General features: G+C 51.7%; 1 protein-coding gene across 4 annotated transcripts in view; it reads right to left on the bottom strand.

Moving 5' to 3' along the window:
• The window catches only part of MSI1 (musashi RNA binding protein 1), a 31,792-nt gene extending 9,847 nt beyond the window's left edge, over positions 1–21,945 (bottom strand). For 2 of the 4 annotated variants that reach the window (XM_069081917.1, XM_069081918.1), the window contains exons 1-11: positions 21,793–21,944; positions 21,525–21,565; positions 20,570–20,651; positions 20,362–20,446; positions 16,645–16,686; positions 14,049–14,141; positions 8,503–8,551; positions 7,012–7,094; positions 6,529–6,646; positions 2,620–2,700; positions 1,842–1,898 (exon numbers count right to left, since the gene is read on the bottom strand). In XM_069081917.1, the coding sequence (XP_068938018.1) occupies positions 1,842–1,898; positions 2,620–2,700; positions 6,529–6,646; positions 7,012–7,094; positions 8,503–8,551; positions 14,049–14,141; positions 16,645–16,686; positions 20,362–20,446; positions 20,570–20,651; positions 21,525–21,565; positions 21,793–21,851 (790 nt within the window). In that variant the 5' untranslated portion in view covers positions 21,852–21,944. Of the gene's footprint in view, positions 1–1,841; positions 1,899–2,619; positions 2,701–6,528; positions 6,647–7,011; positions 7,095–8,502; positions 8,552–14,048; positions 14,142–16,644; positions 16,687–20,361; positions 20,447–20,569; positions 20,652–21,524; positions 21,566–21,792 lie in introns of all 4 variants that reach the window. The other 2 variants (XM_069081919.1, XM_069081920.1) reach the window with 2 other exon arrangements.
• Between the last annotated feature and the right edge of the window lie 657 nt (positions 21,946–22,602).

Raw genomic sequence — 22,602 nt, 5'->3', positions numbered from 1 at the left:
TGGGCTCTGTGCAGGACATCGTCTATGACACCAGTAAACACTTTAGGTGGCCATATCTCTGTCTTATGCCTTGATTGATGTTAATACCCAGTGCATTAATGAACAAAGTTCACTTCATAGTTGCATCTGTCATAGAATCTTGCATGATTTTACTATATTTTTGGGAGGAATCTTGCCTAAATAGCACTTGGGAGACGACATTTCATTCCAGTGAATTAAATTCTTATTTAAAGGGGTAGCTAGGTGGCTCAGTGAATAGAGCACTGGCTCTGGAGTCAGGAGGACCTGAGTTCAAATCTGACCTCAGACACTTAACACAGAAACTAGCTGTGTGACCTTGGACAAGTCACTTAACCCCAAATTGCTCTCCAAAAAGCAAAAAAAAAAATTCTCATTTAAAAACCAATAAACAACAGAGGGTATGAGCAGCAGTGTGGCCACATGTATTAAGAGTCTACCTCAGAATCATGGAGACCTTGGTTCAGGTCCCACCCCTGACATGGACGGGTTTAACCTCAAGAGTTAATTTATAGTTCGAAGACTATAAATCCTACAGCAGTTGCTAATTTGCATCAGTGCATTTTCCTACACTACTGAAATCTCATCACAAAAACAAAAGATACAGAGGGACCTTGCTTTCTTTTGGTCAATCACATGGCTTTAAAGATATGGTTTTTGGAAGAAAATCATCTGTGAAAACCTGGCTGTCCCTGTGTCCCTGACTCATGTTTTCATCAAGGATGCCTCCTACATGTAAGCATAGACCATACAAGTTTTCTAAAGATGAGAAGGCAGCCATTGTGGGTCAATAGTTACTGATGTCTTTTCAAGGATCTTGTTTTTGGTTTTGGTTTTGGTTGGTGGGGGAGGGAATGGCTAAAAGCACCATCTGTAATTTCTTTGTAGAGCAATGTCTGAAAAATGATTGGCTTAGGAGACAATCCCTTGAAATGACAGTGACCTCTTTTGGTAAACTACCATTATGCCTTCCTTGTGATGGAAAAGCAGAGAATACCGCCAAAAACCACAACCAGGCAACACTCAAACTCCCCTCGGGGTGGTCCACTGCCAATCGAAACTGGACTGGAAAGCGAAGATTCCATTCACTGGGTCCCCTCTGACTCCTCATTCCTCACCCTCATGCTTCTCTCTTTCCCCCTCCTCATCCATTTTTTAAAAGATGCCACCTGCTCAGAGGTGCCCTGCCCACCCCAAAGCCTGGAGGAATCCAGCTGTGGAAGAAAGATCTCATCTCAAAGCAGCAGCTGCACGCACAAGCTTCACACAGGGCCAGGGTCCAAGGGACTAGAGCTTTGTGGGACATGAGGGCGGGTAGGGGACAGAGATTGAACAGGGAAGTCACTTGAATTCTATCTACCCCTGGACACACACACACACACACACACCCCTTCCTGGCTCTCCTTACCTCCCAGATCTCTAGACTAGGGATAAAGTCCCGAGGTTTTCTGCTTATAATGCTCTAGGTGGAGTAATGGGATTTCAAAGCTCCCATTACTTTTCCTCTCCAATAGGGACTGGCCTTATCCCTACAATATTAGGATCTGCATATAGCAAGTCCAGAGTTTTGACTTGGAGAAAAGTTGGGTCACTGCCACAGGCTCTCACTCTTGGAGATTTCCTATTCTCTTGGCTCCTGGGTAATACCTTTTATACTGGGGGTGGAAGAGGGAGGGGAGTGCCCTTCCTCAATCAGATACTACTGGGTCACGTAGATAAGGGCAAGGTTAAAGTGTCCAGTCTCACTGCCCCTGGAATGGTCCCTGGGTTCCTTTCTCTCTCCCCATCCAGCCTGTGAGGTGTAGGAAATCCAAGGGACTGACCTGTGAGCTCAGGGAGGACGGGGGCGCTCGGGAGAGGGGTCCGCTCTACACGGAATTCTAAAAGGAAATGTACAAAACAACTTAGGAAGGTGGAGCGGCCCTTGGGGCAGGGCCCAGCAGAGACACACACAAGGACATTCACAACAGCAAGACCAGTCCATGCACAGTGTCCAGAAGCCTAGGTAGGGGAGGACTGCCCCCAGGCAGGCAAGGGAGAAGGAAAGAGACTGAGAGAACCAGAGGTGAGCACAGAGTTGCCACCTGCCCCCAGGACACAGGACGGATTTCAATGCCCTAAGCTGAGGATCTCACTGGCCTTCAATGAGGGAAGAATCAACTGAATATGGCTATGGCCAACAGCTCAGAAATGAATAGTTACTGTCCCCTCCATCTTAGGGGAAGGAAACCAAAGGAGGTGAATGGTGAAGTTGAGTTTACAAATTTGTTCTTAGAAATATATCCCAGCTCTGGGTCCCGTGTCCTGCTTTGGGGGAGGTGACAACCCTGAATACATCAGACCGGGAGGCAAGGGCACCATGCAGGTTGACTACCACCCATAGCATCCCAACCCAAGGGACCTTCTTCCACAGATGGAAGACAGGGTATCCTTCCTCAGATATACTCTTCCTTCCAAGTCCCTAACAAGGAGGTCCCCAAACCATGCACCCCTCATAATCTATCCAAGCCACCCTGCCCTGGGGATGGAGGGGGAGTTAACCTGAGCAAGGAAGCTGGGACATGCTGGTAGAGGGCAGGGGGTTGCCAAGTGGGGACTTACCAGGGAACTGGTAGGTATAGCCAGGTGCAATGCCCGTATAACTCCGGCTGGCATAGGTTGCAGCTTGGAAACCTGGATAACCTGTGAGTAAATCAGGTTGGATCAGCTCCTACATAGACCAGCAGGGTCCGCTCACTGCTGGATCCAAGCTACCCAGGCCCAGTCCAAGAAGCAGAAACACCATCGTAGAATCTGAGTAGGACGAGATCTCAGAAGCTACACAGTCTAAGCCACATGCCTAACTCTCTAGTAGTCCGATCTTGAGGGAAGGGGAATCCACTGCTTCCTAATACCGGGAAAGACCACATCCTCATTCCATTTCAGGCTACCTCTAACCATAAGGAAGTTTCCCTTTCATCAAACCAAAATTGCCCATTGTTTCTGCCCTCTAAGGCCAAACTGGACAAGGCGAATCCATCTTCTTAGCACACGTACAGACTGGGATGTTGCTTCTACCTTCAAATATTCCCTTCGCTGGACTAAATATCCTTGGTTCCTCCAACCCATCCTCATACAGGGAGAACCATGCTGGCTGCCTCCCTCCCTCCTTGGACACTCTAGTTGAATGACGTCTTTCAGAAAAATGAGAATATTGAAACCTGAACACAAAGCTCTAAATGGGATCTGACCAGGTCAGCCTCTATGGAGGAGGGACACTACTCAGGTCTTGGAGCTGGGATTCCACCCATACCTGGGCTCTCCGCCAAAGGAAAGACTTGCCTGGGGTCACCCAGCTAGAAAGTGTCTGAGGCGAGATTTGAACTCAGGGAGATGAAACTTCTTGACTCCAAGCCCAGCTCTCTACGCACCATGGCGCCACCTAGCTGCCCATCAACAATGACAATGTTGTCATAGATAATGTTATCTCTGATTATGTGGTCAAAGGCATAGTTCTGACTGTGAGAATGGTGGTATTTGTGGGATGGTGATTTGTATTTTATTATCTTATTAAAGACAGGGAATTTCTGGTGTAAAATTCTAGCTACCAGGTCATGTCTTATTACCTAGGGTGTTATATTCTCTTATTTGATACTGGCAGCTGGAGGATATTATGAGCTCCAGACAAAGGGCGAGTGACTAGCTGAGGTTCACACAGCTAGTAAATGTTGGAGACAGGCTTTGAACTCAGGTTTCCCAACTCCAGGCCCCTCACTCTATCCACTGAGTCCCCTTTTTTTTTTCTTTGCTTTTTGGAGGGGGGAAGGCAGGGCAATCAGGGTTAAGTGACTTGCCCAAGGTCACACAGCTAGTTTTGTGTTAAGTGTCTGAGGCTGGATTTGAACTCAGGTCCTCCTAACTCCAGGGATGGTGCTCTATTCACTTCGCCACCTAGCTGCCCCCAAGTCACCTTTCAAGCCTGAAGTATTGTGTTGTACAATTTCTACCAATTCCTTGCATAATCTACATTAAGGAGTTTTAGAATTTTTCAATGGTTAATTAATAATAATGATGATGATAATTAATAATAACCAACATTTATAGAGAGGAAGCTAAGTGAAACAGTAAATAGAGTGCTGGGCCTAGAGTCTGGAAGACTCTTCTTCCTGAGTTCAAATCTGGACTCAGACACTTCCTAGCTGTATGATCCTGGGCAAGTCACTTAACCCTATTTGCCTCAGTTTCCTCATCTGTAAAATGAGCTGGAGAAGGAAATGGCTAACCACTGCAGTATCTCTGCCAAGAAAACCCCAGATGGGGTCACAGAGAGTCAGATACGACTGGAAATGACTGAACAATGAAATTTATATAGAACTCTGAGGTTTGTAAAATGCTTTACATCTATTATCCCATTTGCTCATTCTTCTTCCAGAAGATGGAGAATTCATAGGATCCCAGATGGAGAGCTGAGAGTGACCTTAGAAGCAATCCAGTCCAATCTCCTGATTTTAGACAAAGAAACTCAGGCCCAGGAGTATGAAATGACCGGGGACTACAGCAGCAGAGATTTAGAGCTGGAAGGACCCTGGGGCCTTCTTGTCCAACCTGCTCATTTTACCTAGGAGGAGACTGAGGCCCTGGGAGACTCAGTGACTTACCAGAGGTCACACAGGTAGTGCAAGGAGCTGGGATTCCAATCAGCTTTAAAAATATTCAACCGAGAACTGCTCCCAGGACAAGTCACTCTCCCACTATCCTTGTATGTTTGCTATTCAGAGGACTATTTTAAAGGTGAATTTTTGTAATTTAATGGAAATGTTTGGGGTTAGGAGACCCCGGCTGCCTCCACTCCCTTTTTCTGCAGATCCTGGGGTGAGCTGGCCTCAGCCTCTAGCCTTGGAAGTTATTTCTTCCAGACAACTGGCCAACTCTTCTTCCCTCCTTGTTTTCTGGCTGAGGCAGCAGAGGGATGGGGGTGGGGGCTGGCTCTGGGCTGGGTCAGGGGATCAGAGTGAGATAATCCATCTCCTAGATAATGGCAGTGGAGTGGGAGGGCAGGGGGGTATCTTCAATCACTCTCTGAGCCTCACTCAGTTTCCTCATCTGTAAAATGGGAGGGTTTATCTAAGTCCTGTGAAAACCATCCCAGCTCTAATTCTACGATCCCGATGACTTTTACTGAGCCTCAAGAGCCTTGTATATAACAGAAGGCAGTTGGACTTGGAGATTTCTGAGGTCTCTCTCTGCCCTTCTTTTTTATGATTCCATGACTCAGGGTTGATAACATCCCTGGAATAATAAGCATTTATGTTTTTTCTGACATTTTAAGGCTTAGAGAATGCTTTTTCCTGAAAATAACTCTGTGAGGTAGGCAACATGAGTATTATTAGCTCCATTTTATAGATAAGAAAACCAAGGGCCATAGACAGGAAGCATAAGAGCCAGGATCAAACTCAAATCCAAATTTCTCCTAACTCAGGCCCAACATTTTCTTTCCATTAGAGTGTACTCTCTTACAAGTAAGATCTTTTGTGACTAGGAATAAAGGTACTTATATCTTCAGTCCCAGTCCCGTGCACATAGTAGATGCTTAATAAATGCTGCTAGATTGGTTCTGTATCCTCAGCCCCAGCCCAGTCCCATGCACATAGTAGGTGCTTAATAAATGCTAGTGGATTGGTTTTGTATCTTAGATCCCAGCCTACCCCTGTGCAAACAGTAGGTGCTTAATAAATGCTAGTGGGCTGAATTTTTGGTATCCTAGCCTGAGTCTAGCACAGTGCCTAGCACGCAGTAGGTATTTGGTTAATACATGCTGATTATCTCTGCATCCCCAGACCCTAGCACTCAGTAAATGCTTGCTGATTGATTGATCAATTACTTCTCCAGGGTCTTGACAGGACCAAAGCAGAAACCAAACCCAGAAATTGTGGGCTCTGGAGTCAAGCAATTGTGTTGCGTTCTCCCCAGGTAAGGAAAGTCATAAACAGGGCTAGAGCTGGTCCCCAAATCTGGGTCCTTACCAGAGATAGGCAACTGTCTTCCTGATAGGTCCCTCCACAATGAAGAGGGAACAGGTGGATTAGACTGAAGCTCTTCAGATGACCAGCAGAGGGCAGCACTGGCCCTACCCTCCAGAAGCCCATTTAGCTGTTGCTGGACAGTGGATTGATTACTGGCTGCTGGCTGGTCTTACCCTAAATGCAGGATAGGAAGGGGCAGGCCAGCAAACAGAGGTGTTTGAGCTCCAGGTCAGACCCTGGCGGCTTCTTTCTGGCCGAGTGGGGAAAGGAAGTGGGGTGCATAGAAAAGAGCCCTGGATTTTCAGTCATGATTCTTGGGTCCAAATCCCTGCTGTCACTTCTCTGTGTGACCTTAGACAAGTCACATGCCTTCCCAGGGTCAATCAAATGAGGTACCTGACCTGATGGTCTTGTAAGTACCTCTCTAGCCCCAAACCCTTTGATCTTACGAAATCCCCCCCAAACCTCTTCCCTCCCAGAATTCAGGGAAGAGTACCTCCAGACTCACCTAACATGCCAATGCCTAGCATAAAAGCATCCATCCCATAGGGCATGACTCGGGACCTTCCCCTTGCTGAGCCCGTGGGCGACATCACCTCCTTTGGCTGGGCTTTCTTACATTCTACCTGTAATGAGAAACTCAGGGTAAGTCCTCTCTCCAGCACTTGGAACATCCATCTCTTAGTGGGCCCTACCTCCCACCACTGACCTCAAGGGCGACCTCGTACTTTGGCTCATGGAATTCTCTTTTGTATCACACAATACTACCACCCCTACAACTCCTCAAACCCTGCTCCTTAATAGGAAGGTCAAAACTTGGATCTGAGACCATAAAGGTTTTCTGTATTTCTAAAGTTTTGGCTGGGCACTGGGCCTCTGCCCAAGGTGTGGCCCAGGCCCTTTCCCTGTTCTGCCCCCATGGTGAGTGAAGAAGAGCTCCTGCTGTCTCCCACCCTTGGGGGGTCCCCTTCACACCCCCAAGTCAACTTACCATCTTGTTGTTGATCTCATGGAAGTGAATCTCACATACTTTCTCCACAATGTCCTCACTCTCAAAGGTGACAAACCCAAACCCTAGAAAAGCAAGGAGATACCCCCAGGCACAGGGGGTGAGACTGAGGTCAGACCCAACATCCAGGGAAAGTGGGTACAGAGTCAGGAGAGCCAGGATGTTAGCAAAGTAACAACCGGACAGGGCTACTTTCAAATCTCAATGGAATAAAGAAAGAATGAATGAATGAACAAAGGAAAAAGCATTTACTAAACACTAGTGCCAAGTCCTGTGTTAAGGGCTAGGAACATAAAATCAGTCCTTCCTGATACAGCCTTTGTGGACTGATTGCTTCTTCAGCATCTAGACAGGACCAAAGTGGGAACCAAACCCAGGAATTCTGGACTTTGGGGGAGACAGTATAGAGAGTGAAGTGTTGGCCCAAGATGGAAGTGGGTTTGGGGCTGGAAAGTAACAGAATTGGAGAAGTAAAAAACAAAAACAAAACAACAGCCCTCTCATCTTGTGGCTTTTACTCTTATGATCATCACGCGTTGGAAAGGTCCTCAGAAGCCATCTAAACCCACCAAGGTAGGGAGGGATCCCACATGAATACCTTCAACAAGTGGCCATCCACCCTTGGCTTAAAAATCCCTACTTTCTTCGGGAAGCTTTTTCCAAATAATAAAAGTTAGTGTCTTCCTTCTGAATTTATCTCTGGAATGTTGTCTTCCCTCCTAGAGTTTAAGCTTCTCGAGGGCAGGGACTGGTTCCATCTCTTTTGAATCCCCAATGCTTAGCACAGTCCTTGGCACATATAAGTTGATTAATAAATGTTTGTTGACTGACTGAAGCCCTCCAGGGATGGGGAACTCATTACTCCTCAGAGCGGGCCATTTCTATTTTGGGTTGAGCACAGAAAATACCCACCCTGCTCTGTTTACTCCCCTAAGTTCTCCCTTCCCAGGGGTCTGGCTGGATACAGCCAGCTTGGGCACTTTTCTCAAAGGGTCTCTGATGGTATTCCTGAGAAGGCAAGGTCCCTGGGTAAAGAGTAGCCCAGCCCCAGCTGCCGAAAGGGTTCAGAGGTGGTAAGAGTGAATCCAGACTGGTAAGCCATTGGAGGGGAGGAAGGAGTGGCTTCCCGAGCTGTGGAGTCAGTCTGTCCCTGGGTCTGCCTGTCTCTGGGCTCAGATTACCAGGGACAAGGTAAGGCCCACACAGCCTCCACAGGCTGGAGCCGCGTTGGGGACCAAGGGCAGGGCCTGCCCCTCTCGGGTGTCTGCAAGCACTCGAAAGTTTCTAGCACAGGAAACCGGCCGGACAAAGGCCCTCTGTGCTGGCAGGCACCGGGAGAGGATGCAGATCCTGAGGGGTAGGATGTCAGGAGGAGAGATGAAAAGGCAGCTGTGACCTGCAGGGTCCTGCTGATGACCATGGGGCCCCCTGACCCCAGGCCCGGAGAGGGTGGGGGAAGGGCTCAGGCCTTACCTCGGTGTCGATTGGTGGTTTTGTCAAACATTAGCATGGCATCATCCACCTGGAAGACACAGGAGCCCTTGAATCCAGCCCCCCAGCCCCTTCCCCAGTCACGGGTACTCCCCTCCTTTTATCCTTGAGCTTTTCAGATGAGTGTTTGCTACCTGGGCCTGGCTACACACACACACTCACACTCATTTCTCTACTTCCCCAAGGGGACCCATTCAAGCCAGAGCTCAGGGGCATTGAAAGAGAGAACCATAGAGGGGCCCCTGGGAGCAGAGAGGAGAAGGGGGGATGGGGAAGAGAGGGCCTCATTCTTTGTAACTGAAGGCCGGCAGCCCACTCCAGCTAGGCTCTCGGTTAGCAGGACACTTTCTTCTAATTGAGGTTTCCTCTTTGCTAGAGGCAGTAATTAGTGCAGCTCCAGAGCAGGGATGGGGCTTCTGCCTCCCACTGAATGGGGAGGGGGGAAGGGAGGGAAAGAAGGGGGGAGGGGAAAAGTCCACACTATCCATCCCAGCCCCAGGCTTCCATCAATAGCACCCGCCTTCCCAAGTCACCCCAAGGCAAGGTTTTTTAACCTTGTGGGAAAAAAAAAATATTTGGATGGCTATTCCAATAGAAGTGGTTTCCCTGGTAAGCCAGTATGTTTTACTTTCTGCATTTAAAACCATTATTCTGAGAAGGGGTCCCTAGGCTTCACCAGGCTGAAAAAAGGGGGCACAAGACACTGGTAAAATGGCAACAAGCCCTGCATCTTTTTCTATAATAAGGGGGTTGTTTGCTCTGGCAGCCAACTTTAGGTTTCCTTCTTCCTGGAGCCCCAGCCTCAGTTACCCCCCCAGCCCTCCCCCCCCATTCAGCATCTCTTTTGCCTCCTTGCCAACATCAACCACCATCAGGAGTAAAACTAAGCTCTGAGTCACCCCAGGAAAGGCTGAGCAGGCTTATGCCCCTCCCTGTTCCCTGGGGGCACCTGGGTCCCGGGCTTGCCCGTGGCCCTCCCACATGCCCACTTCTTTTTCTCCAGGGGCCTGTAGCCCTGTCACAGAGAGATGTCCCCCTCCCCTCACACACACAGGAGGGATTGCAGGAACACTACCCAGGCTTAGTCACAGACAGTTAATCCATCCATCAATCCACATTTATGAAGCCTGGTACTGGGCTAGGCACTAGCAATATAAAGACATAAATGAAACCATTCCCATCTGGCCCCCAACGCTTCCCTTTCCTCTATAGGAAAGAACCAGTACTATCCCCAAATTTGCCAGACACACCCATACAGGGGACCCCCCCTCACCCCCAGGGACATGCAGCAACTGCCTAAACTGCAGGTACCCATACAGATACACTGGGTCAGCTCTGTTCTCCCCCGAGGGAACCATCTTGTGGTCTGATCCCAAACCAGCCAGGGAGTCAGGCCTGAGGTCTGAACAAGAATCAATTTTAAGAACTGAGAGGGACCTTAGAGTGACCTTGCCCAATCCCCTAGGTTCTACAGGGGAAGTAACTGAGGTCCAGAAACAGGTGGTAACTCTCCTAAGGTTATCCATCCAGTCAGTGACAGAGACTAACTGCTCTCCTGGGGCCCTGCCCCCCCCTCCAAAAAAAAAAAAAGCCAACAGTGCTCTCCAGGGTTTGGTGGTCAGTAGAGTCCTTGTCTAGCTGAGAATATGAATCACAGAATTTCAAAACTGGAAAAGACCTGGATCACATAATCCAACTCTGCCCATTTCTACAGATGGGGAAACTGAGGCACAGAGCCACTAGGTGGTAGAACCAGGATTCAAATCCCAAACTCTCTGCTAGTCTCCCTGGGACCAAAGGGAGTTTCCAGTTAGGCCTTGGTTGGATTAGACGACTTCTGAAGTTATTTCCAAATAGGGAGGATTGATGATTTTGTTCCTCCAAGTAATCAATACTGCTGTTGTCTAATCAACACTGCTGCTCTCTCTCTCTCTTTTCTCTTCTCTTCTCTTCTCTTCTCCTCTCTCTGTCTCTGTCTCTCCCTCCCAGAAGACCCTATCCATCTCACTGTTGGGGAGATAACAATAACTCCTACCCAGGCTCTGATCTCAAGGAGATTATGGCTAATTTGAGGAAGGCCAAGTATAGAAATAGATGATTAAGGGAAGAAGAAGCCACTCGTTTTAATTCCATTCAATTCAACAAGCATTTAAGAACACAGTAAGACAGGTACTAGGGGCAGGGGATGGGAAGACAAATGAACTGGTCCCTGGCCACAAGGAGCTCCCATTTTGTTGGTGAGGAATTTGATACCCTTGAGAGCAGAAGGGACTTGCCCAGATCCCACCAGGAGAGGATCTAAAATTCTAACTCAGGTCTTCTGTCTCCAGATCTAGTGGTCTTTGCATTTCCACCTCTCCTTTGCAAATCTCCAAAAGCTAAAGGTCTCTGGGGTCTTCCCCTAAGTCATCACTTGACCTGAGCAAACGTAACTCCCCCTCTTCCCCCATCTTATGACTTCAGCAATAGCAGAATTTTGGAGTGATAATTGAGTCTGGGTTCTAAATGGGCCTCTGTTACCACCTGTACAACCTGGGACAGGGAGCTTCCCCTCCCGCCCTGGAAATCCTGCTTGATCTGAAGCTGCCAGAGCAAATAACTGGGCTCAGAATGTTTACTTCTGTTATGCTGGACAAGTCACCACTCCCGACCTGCTCTATAAAGGAGGAGTTTGGACCAGATGACCTCGGAGGGCCCTTCCAGTTCTGAATCTCTCATCCTTACTATCTCTCTCTTGCCTCAGTTTCCTCCTGTGTCAGAAGAGAGGAAGAGCTCCCTTTCAGCACCTAGGGGAATGATCCTCCTTCTTCTCCCCAGAGAGGCAAGGGCAGGCCAGGACCCCACCCAGCCCCAGCCCTTTCGGGGAGGGAGGGATAAAGAGAGGTGGGGGGCGGGGTTCAGGGGAAGTAGCCAGGTCAGTCGGGTGGCCTGGGGCCCAGGTCGAATTCCAAAGCCTCTCTGGCCCCTGCTTCCCCCCCCCTTCCCCCCAGTCCCCTCCCTCCCTCCCAGCAGGCCAGGCGAGGGGAGGCCAGCGGGGGCTTCCAATGGGCTTCCAAGGCAGTGTCCTTAATAGGCTTTGGTCTCCATGGGAACCAGGGGGCAGGAGGGGGAGGGGAGGAGAGGGGAGGCTGGTGCGCGCGGCTGACCAGTGAGAGCCGCCAAGTCCGGCGGGCCCCGGGGCCACTAAGCAAGATTGGCAGGCGTCGCCCGCTGACCATTGTTCCCCCTGCGGCGGCCGCGGGCCCCTCGCTCCCGGCCGGTCCCCCTCCCTCCCCACCCCCTACGAGGGGCCCTTGGCATTCCGGGCTGTCCCCCTGCTCCCCGGCAGCCTATTCTCCCCGGCTCCCCCGGCCTCCCCGGGCCGGTTTCACATGCCAACGCCGATTTAGGTCCGAACAAAAGAGCCTGCCGCTGACGGCTTCTCCTGGGGCCCGGTTGTCATGGTAACCCCGGCCCCGGGGGCAGGCGGCCTCCAATCACAGCTGCTGGATCAGATTAGCGTGAGCTCTAATGCTCAGCGCACAGACACAAAGACACCCCGCTGCAGGCGGCCCGAGGAGGAGCCCCGAGCCTGGCCAGCCAGCCAGGGGAGGCCCGGGAGGACCCGCCCCCGTCCCCCGTCCCTCGCCCCCCATCCCCCCTCGCCGGACCCGGGAAGTGGGGCCACCCCCGGGGCTGGGCTCCCTGGGGAGGCCAAGCGCGCGCCACCCAAGGTTACCCGCATGAAGCCCGGCAGTCTGTCTGTCCTTCCTCCCTACCTGCTTGCCTGCCTCCCTCCCCCACCCCTCCCCCGGGCCCAGTCTATGGGGACCAGGCCGGCTCACGGGCTCCGGGAACGTTCGGGCTGCAAGGGAGCGCCCGCCGTGGAACGCGGGCAGAAAGAACGTTCGAATTTAGAACGTTGCGCCAGGCGAGGGCTTTTCGAACGCTCAGACACAATGCGAGCGCGAGGAAGGGCCCCTTGGAACGTTAGGACACAAAGGCGACGCTCGGAGGACCTTAGGATGCACCATAAGGGACCCCGGAATGTTGGCACCAGAACGGCCCCACAATACAGAAGGCTGGGGCGCGGACTACCCGAGACTGCAGAATGGCGAGCCTTTCCAGAAAAGGCCAACAGCAGGGCTGGAAAGGACCTTGGTCCATAAAAAGTTAGGACCTAGAATGAATGCTTCGCCTACTAAGCGCTGTAGGCTAGAGACGATGGCAGATGAGAATGTCGCCCTAAGGAGGGACCGTGCAACGCTGAATGTTTGCCGCTCTATCAGAACTAAAGGCCCAGGCCAGTCACCTATTTGACAGATCAGGAAATTGCGGCCTAGAGATGAGGACTGACTTTTCCAAGCTCCCCACTCCTAAACTTTTGCCCTAATAAGACTTCTTTCTGCTGCCCATTCCTGAAAGGTCTCCTTTGGGGGAATTTAGGAGACTGAAAAACTGCAGCATAGTGAGTGCAAGTACTAATCAAGACTTTTCCTTCTTTCCCTATTTAGACACACACCAAAAAGTATTCAGGTACAAGCCTGAAATATCAATTAGCTCTATTCACATCCTGTGCATGCAGGTAACGGACACCCCATATCCTTTCCTCCCAGCTCTCTGTACTGGATGCTCCCCTTTCTCCAGCCTAAGGCCTAGGGTTAGAAGCTAGAGTTTTAAGAGGAGTTAGGAAATCTTAAGAATTTGATCACGAAGCAGCCTATCTCCTCCTGCTATCCTTATAAACACACACGTAGATGAATGCACTCACACTCACTCATATACACATATTCAAATTTAAGGTGAATTAAATTTAAGAATTTCCCAACATCCTTTGAGATAACTGGAGATCCTGGAGGGGGTTGGAGAATGGGTGTTTTGGGCCAGATTAGGAATCATAGGTACTCTTTGACCTTTTAGAGAGCCAAGTCAGGGGTACAGTTCCCCACTCTTCCTGACTGAGTGGGTGGAAGAGGGCAGAGTACTGAGTATAGTTATCATCACTAGGAAAGGGGCGTGTGTGTGTGTTTGGGGGGCGGATGTTGTGGAAAAGGCACAACTACCTGCCTACAGCCCTGGACAGGTGCAAACTCCCAGGAGGGTAAGGAATGATCACACTGAACCAGCCACAAGGCAAAAAGCATAAGACCCAGGAGAAGGTAAACAAGAAAAAAACATCGAGGAAGGTCCAGGAACGGGGACAGCTATTGTGTGACATCCTCTCTCCCCTGGGAGATGTCCAGAGTCAAAGAAACTGTACTAGATCCCAAAGGGGCCCCTGCCCCTGGGAGGGGGGTGACAAGGATGACTACCTGGACCCTGGCTGGGGACTTTTCCATCTCTGTTTCTAACAGAAAGAATATTAACATGGTAGGGGCCTCACCAAGCAGCCTAACAAATAAATATTTCTTGAGTGGCTATCATATGTTGGGTATCTCAATCTAGGAAGCTCCATTCCCCTAGATGACTAAGAAGGGTTTGCTTCCTTTAACTCTGAACCCCCTCCTCTACCCCTTTTTGAGTCCCTTACCCCAAGCGTTCAGACCCACCTTCCCAAACTGCTCAAAATATTGCTTCACATCTTCCACTGTGGTGTTCACCGACAGCCCCCCTACAAAGATCTTCTTGGTCCGAGTCACCATCTGTTAGGGGGAGGGGACAGGGAAGTGGGCATCTGAGTACTCCAGCCCAGAACCAGCAGCAGGGGTCGGCTCCCCTGCAGGGACAGCAGCTGACATTCAATACGTGGTCCCAGGCCACAGCATGCACCCTTGAGGTGCCTCCCCAAACCCCACTCCAGGGCAGCTGCATATTCCAACAGGCCTGCAGAACTCAATTCTTTCTTCCTTTCCTGTACCTGCCTGACAAACCAGCTCTGACATTTTTGCTCTCACTGGATTCCCTCCTGGCTCCCAATACAAGCTCCACATCCTCTCTTCTCCCCCTTCTCTGTGCTCCTATGGAAGCCCAGCCCCAGAGGTTGCCCCCTGAATGTGGGGCCCACAGACGCTTGACCCAGAGGATGTGGTCTGTGCCCAGGTGTGCTGGGAAATTCTGACATGGGAATATCCCTATACCCCCCACTACCACTTCAGGGGAGGCCAAGACCCACAGCATCCCCTCTCAACCAAACTCTCCCATATTTCTCTCAGCCACCAACCTCTGGCAGCCCCTCCACCCCAACCCTGCTTTGGGAAGAACACATGGTCCTAATTACTCCAGGCGCGCATGGCTAATCCAAGACGGTTCCCAGCCAGTCCTTACTCTAAAGCACCTTCTGTCACTGAACTGCTTAATGGAATTAACCCAATTCTGACCATGTGCTTGCTTCCTGGTGTGGCTAACTTGAGATACCTGCTCAGTAATTGTTTCAGTTCCTGGGCCTGCTCCCTTCCCAGACCAGTGCCCAGCCTGCTTCCACAGACTTTCTCCCTTTTTCCCTCTGTGTTTTCAGGGCAGAGCCTTGCATCCAGGCTCCCAAGGTGACCTGCCTTCTAGTGTAGAACCCCAATACAAAAAAGGGGGAAACTAATATTTCCAGAGAGGGTATGACTTGCTCCTAAGTCACGCAAAGAGTTGCTAGTGAATATGTATATATGTATGTATGCGTGTATGTATATATGTGCATATATGTATATTTGCATGTATACACACTCACATTCATATATGCACACCATATATACATATGTCTATATAGAGACATATATAGACATATTTCTATATATAGATTGGTCTCAAATTCAAGGATCTTAGCTCAATTACTATAATGAGGCCTCTGGTCTCTAAACCCATGAGTGGTGCTAAGACTCTAGAAGACCCAGATGGGCTTGGGGGCCCTAGGAAAGGGAGGAATGATAGCAGGCCATGGATGAATGGCTATGTGTGTGTGGGGGGGTACTATTTCTTCATTCAGAAAAATAATTTCCCACAAAACATTAAACATTAATACAATCAATGAATAGCTTGCTTCCAAATTATTTACATTTCAATAAATGGGGGGGAAATTAACCCATAAGATGTCTTCACTACTTTTGAATCCCTCCCTTCCCAATTCTCCATGAGGATGCTTTGTGTATGCACACTCATTCAATTTTTCCTCTTTTATGGGTGGAGATTTCTCGGTTCTGAACCTGACTCAGAGTCCAGAATTCCACGTTTCCATTCCCAACCTCCTCCAAGAGAGGTTATAGCTTCACTGACTCAGAAATCAGGTTTTTTTCCCCCTGAACCCATCCCCTAATTCTGAACAATTCCCCAGAGGTTCAATGGAATGAGGACACCTGGGAACTAGGCCAGATCCACCTGAGTTGAAAGACAACAGGTGACAAGGTATCTGGGACCCAGAGAGGGGGGGATTCATTACTAAGCTTCAGGCCACTCCTCTGCCCCATTCCTTTCTCTCTTCTCTTAAGACCCAACCAGAAAGATCAGTGGCAGTGAGCAGGGCCTCTCCTATGACCTACAGCTAAGAAAGCTCAGATTTGGGGTTCAATTCAGTCACACCTTTGTCTGCTAGTAACACTGAACATAAAGCCCTCCAAACTCCACAGTCACCTTGTATCTTCCCCCCTTCTTACAAAGTAAGTTCTTGAATGCAGGGAAGGTTTTGATTTTTTCCTTCGGTTCCCTAGCACCAAGCACAGTGCCTGGCACCTAGTAGGTGCTTAATATAAGCTTTTTCATTGATCGATCCTATACTTCAGCTCACCACAGAGTATAGGTTTCTTCCACCAATCAAGCAAAGGTAATATTTGGCACTGTGCTAGGCTTTAGAGACAAAAAACCAAAAATGAGTCCTTCCTCTAACCCCCAAGGAGCTTATTATAAGTTCATGGCACAAAATTCACCTGCAGCATCCCACCCATGCCAGAGAAAGAAAGAGCTCATCCCCTCTGTGTTCTCCTGGCTGCCATGTGATCCTTTATGCTCCAGGGACCCAAGCTCAAAAGGTCATTGGTGAGAATTTGGGGGAAAGCTTATCTTGAAGCCATAGGAAGTATTCATTCCTGAGCTAAAGGACCATGGTGCCCTATGCCAAGAACAAGAAGAAAAATTCTTATGTATGGGGGGAGGGATTGGTGATCTCTAGTCACTGAACATTAGGAATGGGGGAAGTGTTCAAAGTTATGGGCACACACAACTTACCTTGGGCTGTGCTCGACGAGGGAATGCAACCTTGGGATCGATCTGAAACAGAATGGGAATATGAAACATGCTTGAATTATAGGTTTCCAAGTAGACTTACAATAGCTATCTACAGCTATATATCCCTAATTCCACAAGCAATTATTAAGCACCTACATGCATGGCACTGTCCTAGGTGCTAGTGACACAATGACAAAGAAGTGTTTATATTCTCCTGGGGAGGGGATACAACACATAGAATGTAAGCTTCTTAAGGGCAGGGACTATCTCCATTTGGCTTTTTTCTATCTCTAGGGGCAAGTGCACAGTGCTTTACACATGGTAGGTATTGAAAAAAGATTTGGTAATGAATGAACTATAAACCCTCTAGGAGGCATCTGGTGGTTCAGTAAGTAGGTAGAGGGCTAGGCTTGAAGTCAAGAAGACCTAAGCCACTTAACCAATGTTTGCCTCAGTTTCCTTGATGGTAAAACAGGGACAATTAATAGCTCCTACCTCCCAGAAAGGGTTGTTTGGAAGAACAAATGAGATAATATTTGTAAAGTGCTTAGCACATAGTAGGTGCTATATAAATGATTATTCCCTTCCCCTAGCATGTCCCTTGGCTCCTGGTTCTTTTCTCTTGATATGAAATAAGATCTAGTGGGTCATCACTCTAGGGCCGGAAGGGACTTTAGAAACCATTTATTCATCTTTACAAATGAAGAAGTTCCAGGCCAAGGAAGTTTATGTGACTTGCCCAAGGTCATTCAGCTAGTGACAGGCAGAATTTAAACTCGTGTCCTCTGAAGGTAAACCAGTATTTGTTTCTATCCCACGACAAAGGCTATAATGGACATTCTTCCATCAGGCTTTCAAAGGCCTGCTAAATTATAAAGCCAAGACCTATCCCCAGACTTTTACCCACAAACTTTCTTGGGGGATAGGCAGGACACACCCACTCACTGCCCTGAGCAGCCAATTAATAACCAAAATGTACCACCACACATTTTGTTTGGGTACCCCGAAAAAAAGCCTATTAGAGATTTCTAGACATAGGCATGAGAACTGTCAGTGAGCCCATATTACCTCCAGCTGGAATTTAGTCCTCATTCCTATACCCTCCTCATTCCCACACCGTCCCACTATGTTAACCACGACTTTAACAAAATCAGAGCTTCCTCTCAGGTTTGCTCCTGGACAGGTATAGCCAACTCAAAGGTAAAACCCAATTCTAAACAGTGCAGGGAACAATCAAGGTAGGCCCAGCCCAGGCAGTACAGGGAAAGAAGGGATTCACTTTTTATTGTTCTGTTTGGAATTCATTTCTGAGCACTATCTCTGGCCCTGGCAACATCCTTCAAGGCTACCGATGGACAGCAAAGGCCAATGGGTACAACACAGAATGCGTCAGTAGAGATAAGGTAGCAAGGGGGCCCTCTGCAAAGGACTCTGTCTCTATTCCCTAACATAAAGAAGGAGGAGGGGTAGGTAGACAGACCTTTGACATTTCAAAATTCATAACTCATCTCCCCTGCATTATCCAGCCACAGCAAAGACTTCTTACTCAAGCAGTCTAGCCTTAGAAAACTCATTCCTCTAGCTAGAAACAGCCCCTGTATAGGAAACCTGTTCATAGATAACAGATTCTAGAGGCAGACTAGACCTTAGACATCACGTGGTCCAACTCCCTCATTTTACAGGTAAAGAAACTGAGGCCCAAGGAAGGGAAAGTGACAACGCAGGAATTAACAGAGCTAAAATTTGAATCCAGATCCTCCTATTCCAGATCTGATTCTCTCCACCATACCTCTCAAAACAGGAGCCATCCATTCTCTTCCCACCCCCAGCCCCAGAAAAGCAGATGCTTGGATGACCCATCTGGCACCATTCCCACTAGCCCACTGGCCCAACTGGTTCCCAGGAAAAATGACAGCTGCCCACCTCCCCTCACTAGTATTGTGATCCCCTGCTTGGCTTTTCTCTGCTTCTACTCCCCCCAATCTCTCTCTCATCTATTCACTTGTCAGAAAGAACCAAAGGTTTACTGCCTGGCTGTCCGGCTGGTATACACACACATACACACACACACACACACTGCACATGGGAGAGTCACACACAGGCACAATACACAAGCCCATGAAGACATGAGCAGTCACAGATTCACAGACCTACTGAATACACACTCAAACACAACCCCACCCCCTACTCTGACTCAGAACCCAGCAAACTAAATAAATTCAACAAGTAAATAAAAAGTGAAAGTCAGAACCCAAAATAAACTTCAGAGAACCTCTTCTCCCATTCCTTCCCCACAGCCTGAGGTCTCCAAACCAAGAGCAGCTTGCCCTTCCTGTATCTCCCAGGGATATCCATCTCACCCCCTTCCTACCTCCTTCCTCCCCCTTTTGTGCCCACTCAGCTCCCCAGGCCCACCCCCACCCCCAAATCTCTGGCTTCCTGAATCGTGCCTAAAGCTTCAGTGCATTCTGAGGACAGGGGACCGTAGCAGAGCAGGAGGCCCATGGAAGATAATAAGCAAAAACAATGACCCACTGTCTGTCCACTCCCAGCCCATGTCATTCAGCCACTGCCAAGAAGATGCCTTCAGAGCCCGCAAAGTTGTGGCCTGGCCTCATTTTCTCATTACTCTGAGAGGGAGCCACTGGGCAGAGATAACAGGAGTGCTGGGGCTGGAGGGGACAGATGGTAATTTAACAAATTCTTCTGCACAACTAGTCATTGTTATAGGTAAACAGGAGCCAGTGGCTGACCCGAGCAGGGAGGCCCAGGGCTGGGGAAGTGCCGAGAGAGTGTGGGGGAGTAGGGGAGAAAGCTCCAGAAGAAATCACACTGTCGTGTCTCATCCACAGATAGACACTCCCCTCAACTCCCCCCAGCCACTGCCACCCTTATAGGGGCAGCCCCATGGCCAGGTTACCATCACCACCGTGCCCCTACCACAGCCCCAGAAAACGCCCTCTGCATGCCCAGGGCCAGGGGGTTAAATGTTCCAGAAATCTGGCTTTTCAACAAGTAAGACTGGAGGCCTTCTCCCATGGGGGTACTGGCTGGCTTCTAGTTCCACATGCCCCATCACCTTGGGCCTAGGGTGACTTTCCACAAATTTACCCACCGACCAAAAAGGCCCAGGTCTCCAGACAAAGGGAGGAGGCCCACTGACCCAAAGCAGGGGGTAAGGCAAGGGAATAGGAGCCAGCCTCATCACCCTGGGAGAAGAGTCCACCTACTTTAGGGAGGAGAACTGAGCAGAGTGGGGCAGGTCTTATCTGAGGCAAATACTGGTTAGCAGGAGCCAGAGAGATGCCACAGGGTAGGTCATTACCATCCTGACTCACCCAGGTTGGGCTGGGGGGAGGGTCCAACAAGGCTGACCCTAACCCCACCCTAACTGCCTCCCCCAACTCCACCCTCAGCTTCTCTTTGGTATTAATACCCAGTCTCTGGAAAGCCAGCTTCCTGATGGGCCTCTCCAACAGTTCCTTTAAGGGGGGAGGGGGGGAGAACTGACCCTGACTGGGCCTTGGAGTCTTTGGTCACTTAGAGGCCAGAGAAAGGAGCTAGGAAGGGGGCAGGTGAGCACACCAAAACTCTCTGGCAACCCAGTGGCCAAAGACCTGCTGTGGATGGCTCATCCAAGATTGGAGAACAGCTACTGAAACCTATCTAGGCTTCTCCCTCTGCCCTCCCCCTTTCCCCCCCAGCATCCTTACTCACCGTTTTGGAGTCCAGCTCGTGCCTGGATTGGGCCAATACTTTATCCACCCCTGCCTGGTCCACGAAAGTGACGAAGCCAAACCCCCTGGTCCAAGTAGGGCAGAGATGGAGGAAAGAATGAGCGTCATGGTTAGGGCAAAGGTCAGGGCCTGAGGGAAGGAGTGGGCAGAGGGCCAAGGTGGGTGGGGGGTGGGTGGGGGGGCCTCACCTGGATCTCTTGGTCAGTGGGTCCCGCATCACCAGACACTCCTTCACTTCTCCAAACTGGCCGAAGTACTCCCGTAGGCCCTCTGCAACCACACACCCGGCTTCGGACCAGCCCAGGGCCCCAGGGACCCCTCCCTGCCCTCACTGGGCCCCTGACAGTCGAGAGTCCTCGAGGCTCTCTGACCACCTTTGGAGCCCGCTTTGGCCACGGTCTAGTCACGGCCCCGTTCCCTCCCACGGCCCGGGAGCCCTGCCATCAGCAGCTGGGGAGACCCGGCAGGCGACCAGGCAGGCAGGCAAGCAGGCAGGCAGCCCGGTGTGGCTCCGGAAATCTGGCGGCAGGGACCTGGGGTTGCAGGTCCGTCGGGCTCCCAGCTCCTCCCGGGGTTCCAACCTGGCTCCCGCCACCACCGGGTTACAAAAGTTTGAGCCGCAGGTGCGAGAGCCGGCGCCCGGGCGGAGTTTGCGCGGCGCCCGCCCGCACGCTGGAGGCTGAGCTCCCTCCCGGCTGGTCCCGGGGGCCCAGGCTGCCCAGCGCAGAGCTCCCCACCCCAGCCCCGGCCCTGGGCCCTCTCTTCCCCGACCTGGCCGTTCTGGGCTCTCCCGTTCGCTCCCTTGTGGTCTCAACGCGGCTCAGGTCCGCGGTGGGTGAAGTTGGGGGGGGGGGGGCGGCCAACCCAAGATTCGGACCCCCGCAGGGGTCGGGGAAGGGGCGCGGGCTCCTTGGAGGGGTCTTCGATCACCCGGGATGGGGAGCCGGGGGGGCGGAGTGTCCCCGATGGCCGGGAGGGGAGGTCCCGAGGCCGGTGCCAGGCTGGCCAGGAGCGCGCCGGGAGCGAGCTGGGCTGGGGGCGGTGGGGTGTCCGGTTCCGGGGCCGCCCGCGCCCCGTGCCCGTCCGTCCCGTCCAGGCAGGGGTCCCTCCCGCTCCCCCGGGCCGGGCCCCAGCCCCACTCACCCTGCGTGGTCTGCCAGCTAAGTCCCCCGATGAACATCTTGCTGCGGGAGGAGGGGGAGAGACACAAAGAGCCCGAGTGAGCGGGGGCCGGCCGCGGGGCCGGGGGAGCGCGGGGCTCGGGGCGCGGGCGGCGGAGCGGCGCCGGCTTCGGGCCGGGTGGGAGGCCCGGCCGGCCCCGGCATCGGCCATGTTGGTGGCTCCGGGCGGCGGGAGCAGCCGCCGGGGGAGGCCCGGGGCCCCGGGCGGGCCGGGCCGGGCCGGGCCGTACCAGGGGTCGTGCGGCGAGTCCGGGGAGGCGAGGCCGGGCTGAGGCGCGTCTGTCTCCATCGGGACCCGCGGCGGGCGGCAGGGCGAGTGGAGCGGCGGCGGCGGCGGCGCTCGGCGCGGGGCAGAGGAGGAGAGCGGCGGCGGCGGAGGGGGCCGGACGGACAGGCCATGCTGCCCCCTCCCCCGACCCCGCTCGGGCGGGCGGGCGGGGACGGGAGGGGAGGGCCCGGCCGGGGCCAACCTGCGGGCTCCTCCCCCCGGCGCCCCGCGCGCATAAAGCCCCGCGCCGGCCTCCCTCCCGGGCTGGCTGAGGCGGCCGCGGCCGCGGCGGCTGCGGGGGTGGTGGGGTGCAGCTGGGGGCCAGGATGGAGGGGCCCTTAGCTAATCTACCCCCCCTCCCTCTGAGGAGCTCCGGAGAGTAGTGGAGCCGGGAGGCTCCCCACCCTCACTTGCCCCCCGCCCCCACCCCTGTGCCAGGTGTCCTCGGGTTTAAGGTGATCTCCCCCACCGAGCAGTGGCCCTTGTGAGGAGCACCCCTTAACTCACCCCCCAGAGCTGCGCCTTGTGGTAGGACTACCTAGTTCTGTTTGAAAGCTCTCCCCTTTTCCCCACCCTCGCGGACCCTGGCACACGTATACACTCTACCCAGACCAGGGCGAGACATAGACACACACTCCAAGAGGAGTTTTGGATTACTGGAACCCCCTCATTGAGACCTAACTGGGGGTTCTCTCCAGGAGTTCCCTCCTGTTTGGGAACTCAGACCCCTAAAGGTTTCATTCAGGTCTCTGCTCTGCCCAAGGACCATGCA

The sequence above is a fragment of the Petaurus breviceps genome, unplaced genomic scaffold, assembly GCF_028583685.1.
Source record: "Petaurus breviceps papuanus isolate PSGF00001 unplaced genomic scaffold, PetGlider_PUasm1.0 99, whole genome shotgun sequence".
Taxonomy (NCBI): Eukaryota; Metazoa; Chordata; class Mammalia; order Diprotodontia; family Petauridae; genus Petaurus; species Petaurus breviceps.
The sequence above is the reverse complement of the archived record's forward strand: the minus strand, read 5'-3'. Positions and strand labels throughout refer to the sequence as shown.